Raw genomic sequence first — 10,932 nt, 5'->3', positions numbered from 1 at the left:
TTGTTGGTGTGCTGTTTGGGTAAATGACAAGAAGAAAACCCGACAATGAACAATACGCAGCGATAAAAAAAAGACTAAAGACTATAAAGATAACAAAGCAAGTATTCCCGATCTAATAAGTATGGGCAAGGGTTACATAGAAAACACAGCGAAAAAAATATTACTAAGTCAGGTAAAGGTTAACAAAAGGGAAAATAATGTTCAATTAAACAACAGCCTGTGGCAAAAAGGAATTTTCACGGCTTTCTTGTTAGTTGAGGCGTCAAAGGCTGGGTTGCTCGGTAGCGGTGGCCGTATAGGTGAGAACGATGCTTCGATCGCGGGCCCGGTGAAACACATGACGCTTTCCCAGAGCGCACTGGCGTGGGCGTGCTGTGGTCTGTCATTTTATACACTTGGCTTGCTGTGCAGCGCCTGGGTCAAGGATGTGCGGTCGCTGCCACCAATGTGTCGAATTTTGCTCAGAGGAGCAGCAGGATCCCGTGAGTTTCTGAGGCAGAACCTCCCGCAACTTCCGCTGTATAGGGGAGGCAGCTTGTGACAATCCCAAAAGGAAGCTTTCGGGGACATCTCGAAGATTACCCGGGTTAAGATGTGGGAGGTGGGGACTTCAACAGGACGTCCCTGGGAGTTGATTGGAATGTCATATGGGTAATAATTGTAGCTGACATTAATATATGATGTGTATAAGGGGGCTGAACTATTGGAGTTCTCTTTAATTTTTTGTATTTATTTTTTAAATTCTTGCGAAATTAAAGGCTGCACAGATTCAGTGAATTTGCCTGTAACTAGTTGCAAAAAATGGTTTTACTAGGTTAAGTAGATGAAAATACTGCCATTAGAAAAGAAGCAGGCTGGGCATTGCACATCCAAACTGTTGTACAATATCATGAGGGAAGTTCTTATTAATAGGTTTTTATGCTCTTGTTTTGTTCAGGATTGAACATCAAGGCAGCACACCAAGTGATCTGCATGCAGATGGCAGCAGTGAAATTGCTACTGAACTTCCACGTGGCCAGAACATGACACTTTTTCAAGACATGTCTATGTGTGGTTTTTCATAGAGATAATTTTGGTTAAAATTGAATCTCATAAATAAAACCTGTAATATGAATGTTTTCTTCCCTCAGCTTAGAACAAAAATTTTAAAGCCTAATGTAAAATCTACCCTCGAATGTATTCCACACAAATCTTCAGGTCGTATGTACTTTGTCAAAAAATGAATCATAACTTCCAAAAATGCAAATGGAACCAGTTTGAGTGCAATTTGTCTCGGTTATATTTTTAGTAGCACCAGGCAACAATTTTCGATAGCTTGCAACCATCATTGATTCTAACTAACAACATATTTCGAAGAATATATGTAACCATGCAGAATTAAGCTGATATAGTGACGTGGTGGAATTAACAAATATTGAGACATGTTGTGACGCACCAACCTAGGCCAGCACAAGGCTGCATCACAGAAAGCATTGACCATCATAAGTGAGTGTGCTGGCACTCAGAAAACATTGTCTTGTGTACATTGGGAGCTGTGTAACTTTCTATTATGGTCGTTTGGGCTCTGACGACTGCTGTTTCATCATGATGAGCATGTTAGAACAAGGAGCGAATGTAACATATTTTGCATGAAATGCATAATTTGCCAGTCAGACATTTGGCACGAATCAGCAAATATACAGTGATGCTGCAGTGAGTCGTGAAATGTGTTTTGAGTCGCATGCATTGTTCAAAAGTGGCGGAACATCACTGAAATTCAGGTTATGAAAAATTGGCAAAATCTCAGACTAACCCAGTCTCCAGAAATGTCAAAACCATGTGGCAGCTTGAGATGGGGATTGCTGGAGAACAGTTCACAGCTTAGCAGTCACTGTCAATAAGCTATGTGGAAGAGTCCAGGGCAACCCTCATGTATAATATGAACATGTGTCATGGTGCTGGCAAGCTCATCTCCCAACTGCTGGCCTAGGAGCACAAGGAACACCACATCAAAATCTGTCAAGGACTGCATTCGTGGGCCTATATGATGACAAATCCTTCATGTTGATCATTACTGGTTATGAAACTAGAGTTTGTAAGTGCAACCCTGTGACAAATTAGGCGACAGTATTCACACTGGAAGAGTTCACAATCGAGCTCAAAAGTAGTTGTTTATAGACACTAATATGGGAATCCAGCAAGAATTGCAGAAGGTTTTGTGCAGTAAACTTTACATAGAAGACTTAAAGCATACATTCCAGCAGGGGCAAAAATGCTAGGAGTGGAGTATTGGAGTGCTAGCCCAGGTGAAAATTGTAACTGATACCGACAGGGAATTGTTCAATAAACTAGTTAGACCAGCTATGACTTACCTGTGAGAAAATCATTTTAAAGTTTATAATGTGCAAACATAAATAGAGCACAGCTATACTCAGCTTCACAATCTGTTTGCAGCATTAGGGTAGCCTGAACCAATCGTGATGGCATGCACAAGGTACTAATGCACCTATACATTCTTACACCATGATTGATGGGCATGCAGAAACACAATCGGGTAGTTGCATGCCATTATAATTGACCCAGGTCACCCTTTTCTTTTATAGTGCTGCAAACTCCTTAAGTATAATCTCAAATTCATGATAAAAAGCAGCGTGCACTTAGACACAACACTAAAAACAAGAAATGTGACGACATTCTTTTTTGTGTTGTGTCCAAGTTTGCTCTTTTTTGATCACAAATTTTTGCCAACTGGTCGAAATGTCTGTGCTGTTATAGTCTCAAAACGTTTTGATACGGTCTCATATATGTAACAGATTTTCTCTATGCCAGTATTTTTAATACATGAAAGTCATTACAAAGCTTCCGTTCACATTAGGCATCAACATCCTGACTAACCACTTGCAGTTGATGAAATATTATAAGATCAGGACTGCTATGTCCATGAAGCATCCCAGGCTGGCAGAACTTTGATAAAAGAGACTGCGACCTTGGAAATATTTCGTAGGCTGCTGTCATATGCTTCCCCTCTGGTTCAAATTTTCTTAGTGGGTCACCATTTTAAACAACCTAAAGAAAACAGGAATAATCTGGGACATTAAACACTTCTGTGAATGTGATATATGTTTTTTAGGCTGATATGTCTTGTTCATTATATCGTGAATGATTCAGAATGCTTTAATTTTGTTCGGATATTAATCAGTTGATATCTATCAAATGATGAATAAAATATTTATGTACTGATGAAAGGTCTCCAGTCATATGCACAGACTGCACCACCAAGTCGAAAAGAAAACAATTGGGACTACCTGCAGTTTTTAAATTCCAGCTGATCATACTTATTGGCTGCTGATATATCTATATTGCTGTCTTTTCAAATGGCTTTATAAATGAATTTTGCATTCTCACTTGTAGCTCCAGTTCCAGTCAGACAATCCTCTAGATTCCAAATGCCATTCCAATATATCATGTGGGATTTGTATTCTCAACTCGGTCCATATACTGAGTTTACATCGTTTTTTCCGTCACGTCGAGTCATATGTATCTGACTGGTGGAAACTCCTGAACCAGATGCCAGTTCCGACGTTTTCACCTCTTCCAGTTCTGTTTCCACCATACAGATGAGGGTGAATTAAAATGACTCAAAATCAGGATACGGACCCTATTTCCATTTGGAACTCTATTCCAATTGACATCATATATTTCAAATGATTTCATTTGAAATTTTGGATTTGGAGTCCCAATTCATAAGAACATCAGGCTTCCATGCACAAAATTGAAATTTTCCATCTGGAAAGTGCAATAATTTCCTTGCAGTGGTTACGGCGCTCGACTACTGTGTCCAAGGACGCGGGATCGAATCCCGGCCTCGGCGGCAGCTTTTCGATGGAGGCGAAAAGCAAGGCGCTCGTGTGCTGTGCGATGTCAGTGCACGTTAAAGAACCCCAGGTGGTCGAAATTTCCGCAGTCCTCCACTACGGCGTCTCTCATAGCCTGAGTTGCTTTGGGACGTTAAACCCCACAAACCAAACCATATAATTCTAGAACATACAGCAGCCGAACTTTAGAGTCTAAATAGAGGTATTAGCAAGGTAACCAGCTGAATTGCTTTCATCATTTCCACCGTCAAGAGAGCAAATGAAGTAACTATACAGCTGACTGACAATTCTCGGCAGAGTATATATAAATATATATATATATATAAAAAAGCTGCGCGTTAGCTGGATATTCATATTGAGCTTATTACTGTGTATTACACACCAGTTAAAATGTCAATCCGATGACCGAAGTACAGCAGCCAGGTTGGGATATCCGGTTTGGTACATGCACCATAACTCCGGCAGATGTCCAAACTTGGCTGTGGACGTTCGGACCTTGGTCGGACGTCCGTCGGACGTTATGTGCCGTCTGGACGCTGTCGTGCTCGCCTTAAAGGCGTAAAAATAATTGCTGCCGTTGGATCAGCACAGTATTGCATGATGCCAGAGCGAATCGAAGGGATGTAAATAATGGAAAGCTTTCGGTTGAACACTTCTTATTTTGCGCCATGCTCGATTGTTACATTCTTTCCTCAAAACTGTTTGACGAAAGATCTAATGACCATGAAATAATCTGAAGTCACGATTTGGGGTGCAAACATGGTAGAAGAACATTGACCTTGGTGCAAATTTTTATGCTCATAAAAAAAAAAAATATATAGAGAGAGAGACCAGATGATAGCCATCAAAGTGTGCAGTAGCCGTACGTAGTCGTATCCGTCGCCTCTTTGTTTGAAAATGGCGGCAGACGAAGACATGGAACTACGTGACTTGTTGCTCGAAACTCTTGAAAAGAGAGGGGTCATCAATCGGATAAAGGTAATGAACTTGCTGCTTGGGTTGCCTAATCGTTGTGCTCTTGGCAGAACAGGAACTGATTGTTGTCGTATGGGGTGTTTGAGCGGTGCACGTAGTTAAGCTTGACTTACCTACTCATCCGTGCCTCGCTATGCATTCCGTTTCGATCGATTGCGTGATCGAGTGGAACGCGCTGTCGTAACGGCTTCTCTTTTTTTTTTATACAGGCCACGTCAATATATTTGTCAGTAATGTTAAACAATGCCTGAATCGCGACGTTTCGTGGACGCCCAGGACATTCATTTGCTGTCTCTCACGTTCGTAGCGTTTTTTGTCTTGTTTCCTTTCTGTCCCTGCCTTTGTTGTGGGACGTATGTCTTCGTATCTTGCACTACTAAGTCCAAATGTGCATTGTACCCTTGCACGCAGTGCTGCAGCATTTGTTTTTAACCATGTTCTGCCGCCGGTTGGTTTTTTACACACGACGTCGTGCGATCCATCAGGTGTCGTGAGAAATACTCGACCACTCTTTTTTGTTGGTTTTGCTGTCCCGTGTGCTGCTTCCGCCGCGCGATATATGTTCCGTGCCCCCTTAATTTGGCGCAGAGTTTGCCATGCTTACTGAATTTCAGAGCAGCACCTGAAAGTCAGAAGTTCAGCTATGTTTGTTTAATAACAGTAAGAGCACAAGAAGAAAAAAGAAATCTCACTGTTGTCATCAGTAGCGCTGGCTTGTCCCAGCTCTACTGTGAAGGTCTGTGTCCGTACATTACGGCATGGTGCTCAAAGCTTTGAGGGAACCTGTCACTTTTCAGCACCCTAGCCCCAAGTTAAGACATTCTGTTCAACATGACAATTTCCTAATTTAATGCTGTTGTGGCTAGACAAAATTAACATGAGGGAGTGTAATCATCTTTGTGAACAACCAAACTGCATGTGCATTTAAGATTGTACAAATGAAGGGTAACACATGAAGGCATGAAGGCAAATAATGGAGCAGAAAAAAAAGATGGGCAACATGAAGCACACAATCCCATGGATACCGGCACACAAGGGAATCGACGGCAACAAGGCTGCCGACAGGATAGCCCGAGGGCATACTTTCCGGGCACCTGCGCCAGCTGCCCCAGAGCCTTCAACCCCTCTCATATATGGAGAACTAATAGTACAATGCTTCAAATTAGAAAGAAAACGATGCACAGAACCACACAAAGACCTCAGCAGACAGGAGGCAGTAACCTGGAGGAACATACAGGCTAGGACATTCCCAAACCTAGCAAAGTACCACAAAATCTGGGCCGAAAAATTCAAAAATAACACATGCACTGCATGCGGTGAAGTCTCGGACATGATATGGAACTGTAAAGAGCAATTAGAGAAATATAAAGCTCGAGCGCTCAGCCAAGCGGAGTTGGAGGCAGAGCTGGTCCACACGGGTCTCTCTGAGCAATGCAGCCTGCTCACCAGGGCCCAGGAGACAGCCCAGGCCAACGGTATCCTGGACTGAGGAAACCACCCACGCTATTCCGTTAAACAATTGAAGTTTACTTTCTTTCTTGTGGCGTAACCCATCCAGCGAATGCAAACTTGTATTGAAGCATGCATAATTGTGCCGATCATTGGTGAGCTGCTGTCTTGTAGCACAGGTTATGATATGAGAAGAATAGGAGGGTTAGCTTTTGCAATAAAAGTAGATGCATAGAGCCTCTAACACCGCCTTTTCATTTCATAATTTTTTGGCACTGAGATTCTGGCACAGAGTTTGTCAAAGTTTGAAACATTTTTATTTGGTGTGGTTCTCTAGAGAAAGGAAGGCACATTATCTGTCTCGCTTCTCGGTGGAAATCTACACTTATGAATGGCATACAGTTGAAGGTACATATGCCATTGATTGAAATTCCCATCACAAACTAGCCTCCAACTTAACTAGCAGATGGAGGCTAAATGGGAAGCAAAATGTCATTGCTCCACTCGAAACACTGCTCAAAGAACAGTTGTGTCACAGTTATGATGTGAATTCATGTGCATATTTTTTCTGATGTGCTTTTTTCAAAACAGGAGTTTGGTGATGGCAACAGCAACAATGTTTCCACGTAACAAACAGTATACACTCGTATACGCTCATATACGCCATTGAGTAAAAAGTTTCTAATGCCTGCTCACTGCAGTAATGCAAGCATTTATTTAATTGCAGAGCGTTTCCTCTCAATTATTGGTTGAAAAAAATGGTTCACTAGGTTAAATAAAGATAGTGCACTACTAATGATCTCTTCTTAAGGAAAAAAAATTGAGCCTGATTTTGGACAGACAGCCGGCTTTCGGTATCCATACCATTGTGCGCACATCACTGACTGCTATGTGTGTGCTCAACGTTATAGCATTTGAATAAGAAAAGAAACAGCTGTTTGAACTCACTCTGTTGAAAGCTGGCTGATGCACTAGTACAAGCTCATCAAAAACCTCCGAGAGCTATCCAGTGCAATGACTTAGTGACAATGCACTTGGAGCAATGCTGGCACTGACTAGATTGGATCATCATCATCATCAGCCTGATTATACCCACTGCAGGGCGAAGGCCTCTCCCATATTTCTCCACTTAACCCGGTTCTGTGCTAGCTGCATCCACTTGACCCCTGCAAACTTCTTAATCTCCTCCGCCCACCTAACTTTCTGCCGCCCCCTGCTACGCTTTCCTTCCCTTGGAATCCAGTTTGTTACCCTCAGCGACCATCGGTTATCCTCTCTTCGCACTACATGTCCTGCCCATGTCCATTTTCTTCTCCTTAATTTCTACTAGAATGTCGGTAACTTGAGTTATTTCCCTGACCCACTCTGCACGCTTTCTATCTCTTAATGTTACCCCTACCATTTTTCGTTCCATAGCCCTCTGGGTTGTCCTCAACTTAAGTAGAACTCTCTTGGCTAGCCTCCACGTTTCAGCCCCATAGGGGAGCACAGGCAAGATGCAACTGTTGTATACTTTCCTCTTGAGCGATACCGGTAAGCTGCTAGTCATAATCTGCGAGTGCTTGCCAAATGCGTTCCATCCCAATCTTATTCTTCTTGTTATTTCCTTTTCATGGTCGGGATCTGCGGTTACTACCTGTCCTAAGTAGACATATTCGCCTACTACTTCCAGTATTTCGCTACCTAATGTAAACTGCTGTTCCTTCCCGAGACTGTTGAACATTACCTTAGTCTTCTGCATATTGATTTTCAAGCCTACCTTTCTACTTTTCCTGTGTAGGTCATCAATCATTATTTGCAGTTCATCCCCCGAGTTGCTTAGCAAGGCAATGTCATCAGCAAATCGCAGATTACTGAGGTATTCTCCATCTACCCTTATCCCTAACTGCTCCCATTCCAAGTCTCTGAATACTTCCTCTAAACAAGCTGTGAATAGTACTGGGGAGATGGGATGATTGGATGAGGGGTTCCAAACAGCAGTGTCAATGCAGCATTCAAGTCATGTATCAGGAATTCACTTGCTGAATTCAGCGTGTTCAAATCGTATAAATTTACAAAGTACTTATTTTAGAAATGTATGTTTTTTTATAATAAATCTCTTAGTAAACTTTACATTTAGCTGGTGTACTTGATTAATGTCTGGGAACGAGGGTGGCAAGGACAGCTCAACCACGGCAGAGGTGGTAGAGCGGGATCATGGGCAATCGCGATTGAATTCGCCGTGTAGCAACGCTGGATCGGTATCGAGCTCGGTTTCGATCGACTGATCGCGATCCGAAGTGCCCATGTGACAGCGGTATTACAGGTGTTGGAGCAAACCAAGTTGGGTCAAGCAATGAAGTGTTCACAGTGCCACCCAGGGGATGGTATGGCATTCACATCATGCATAAAGCATATGCAGTGACAGCCCTGACGTTGTGTGTAGAATATTGTTGATTTGATTTTACGGGCCACAATTCTTGAAGACATGCTTCCCATCGAAAAGCACATCTCATGTGGACTGCTTGAAACTAGTAGAAAAAAATTACCAGATAATGGCTTCTGCCAATTGCTCAAACAGGCCCTAAATGCTCTCAAATTGTAGTGTAATTCATCTGGCCGCTGACACGATGGACACTGCCTAAATTAATGCTTAAGCAGCATAATTATTCTGGTTTCATTTGTAATTCAGTTCATGTGTTGGTTTCGGAATACCTTTCAAAGGAACAGTTATATCACAACGTGGTCTGTAGCCCTCTTCCATCGTGCTAAAAGCAAACTAGCTCTGGTCGAAACTCAAGCAAGATGATGTAGCTAAAGAAAGCTGATGAACTTGTCGGACTGTAGCTATACACCCCATCACCTACAATTCATTAACCTCCAGTACCTTTGGGAGCTTGCTTCTGCTGTGACAATGAGGGCAGCAAGGAAATGCATTGGGATCAGCTCATGGTAAAGAATTGTGGTTTGACAGAGGCTATTGCTACAGTGAGGTACCACTTTCTTAGATTGCATGTTTTTTGCTTGCATTGAAAACTGATGAAAGCCCTTTGTGACCAAGCAAGTTCTTAGAATTTGTTCTGGTTTATGGGTCGAAAATTCATTCTATAAGGGAAAGGAAACTCCTGTCCTCATGGATTTTCCGGTTATTTTTCAGAAAAATCGGCAGATGTAATCCTGCATTTAATTTTATTGAGCAAATATGTTCTTTTTCTTATTGTGTGCTGCAGCTGCCAAAAATGGCAGTTGCCAATGAAAAAGCCCTGAAACTTGCAAAGGATGTTGTAGAAGAAAATAGCTCCAGTTTTATTATTTGCCTTTTTGGTACACATGTTTTTCACTGTCAGTTGTTGCAGTAGGTTGTAATTATGCCTGTGTACTTGTATGTGTTTACAGTGCACAACTTTGAAATGTTCGTTCAAAGTTATAGGAAGCCACAAAAAGGCCAAAGACGATGAGACTAGACATGACACTTAGCTTCTAAAATGACAGCAGTCATCACGTTTCAGTAACATTAGACCTGCAGTTGAAACTGCTGAAGACAGTATTTGTCCTCCGTTGCAAGCTTTTCTTATAAGTTTGTTGACTATCCATGACTTTGTGCATGTGCAGGAGTTATTCTTCACATGAGTGTTAACATCTTGTACATGGATTCAGGAGTCATCCTGGATGGCTCTTTTCATTTCAAGCATTTCATGGATGATCCATGAAATGCAAGTCATCTTTGGTCTTCTGCTGAACAGATGTAATAAATAATTTGAACACCTTGCATTATTGCGTTCATGTTAAAACGGCTTGCAAAATTTCAACCTACCACAGGTCAACCAATATTCAAAAATTTTCACAAACAAATTGATTACGCTCCTGCTCAATCACGTGAAAGAATCAAATAGTGCATATCCAAAATCATTCACGATGAAGTAGATGTGACCTTAACCTTTAATAATTGGCACAAAGTTCAAATCAGGCAAGCCGTAGTTTTCTTTTGACAGATGTTTCAAAAGCAAGGGCCACGCTGACACGGCACGGCATGTAGGCATAAGTGGTCTGTGTTTTCAGTGCTGCAACGCAGTTAATTAGTGGTGGCGTTCATTCGGTCCATGCATATGGCCCGCAAGACTGGGTGACGTGACAGGCTTCAGCCAGGTTTAGAATACTGTCACCATGCTTCACATCAGAGGCCATCACTCATAACTCCTGTCCTTGACGTCAACTGAGATGCACTGCCAACTTTGTTTGATGCCCCTCGGGGAGATCAGCTATAGGTTTACCTCCATGAGTTATGTCACACCTCCCCTGGCTGTATGCTGTTTCTCTTCAACGGTTGTTTTGTACAAATATTCACAGAAGGGGCAAATAATTGTAGAAATTTCCTGTTCGTTCGGTTTTTAGCTACGTTCTTATTTGATTTGGCTTCAAAATGTACTGTTTGCACAGCCCTAAAGCATACTTCTTGGTTGATGCTTGTCTGTCGTAGTGGTCACTTAAACATGGGCTTGACTATGGGATGGTGGTGCCATCATAAACGTCCAAACTATAATAGCTTTGACAAAGCCTTGTGCTGTTTGCTTCATTTTACCCCTTCAGAAATTTTTTGCTACAAATACACTGACAACTTGCTTTAGCAGTTGATATCACAGCAAAGTGGATGCTTTGGAAAGTGCTGCTAGCAGAC

General features: G+C 42.0%; 1 protein-coding gene across 1 annotated transcript in view; it reads left to right on the top strand.

Annotated features, from left to right (window-relative positions):
- Positions 1-4,715: 4,715 nt before the first annotated feature.
- Positions 4,716-10,932, top strand: part of LOC146208833 (uncharacterized) — a 29,581-nt gene continuing 23,364 nt past the window's right edge. The window contains exon 1 of the mRNA XM_084596232.1: positions 4,716-4,832. Coding sequence (XP_084452358.1) covers positions 4,752-4,832 — 81 coding nt within the window. The 5' untranslated portion in view covers positions 4,716-4,751. The remainder of the gene's footprint in view (positions 4,833-10,932) is intronic.

Source organism: Amblyomma maculatum, chromosome 1 (genome assembly GCF_055883805.1).
Source record: "Amblyomma maculatum isolate TAMU_Amacu chromosome 1, ASM5588380v1, whole genome shotgun sequence".
NCBI lineage: Eukaryota > Metazoa > Arthropoda > Arachnida > Ixodida > Ixodidae > Amblyomma > Amblyomma maculatum.
This window is presented reverse-complemented; position numbering and strand designations above follow the sequence as displayed.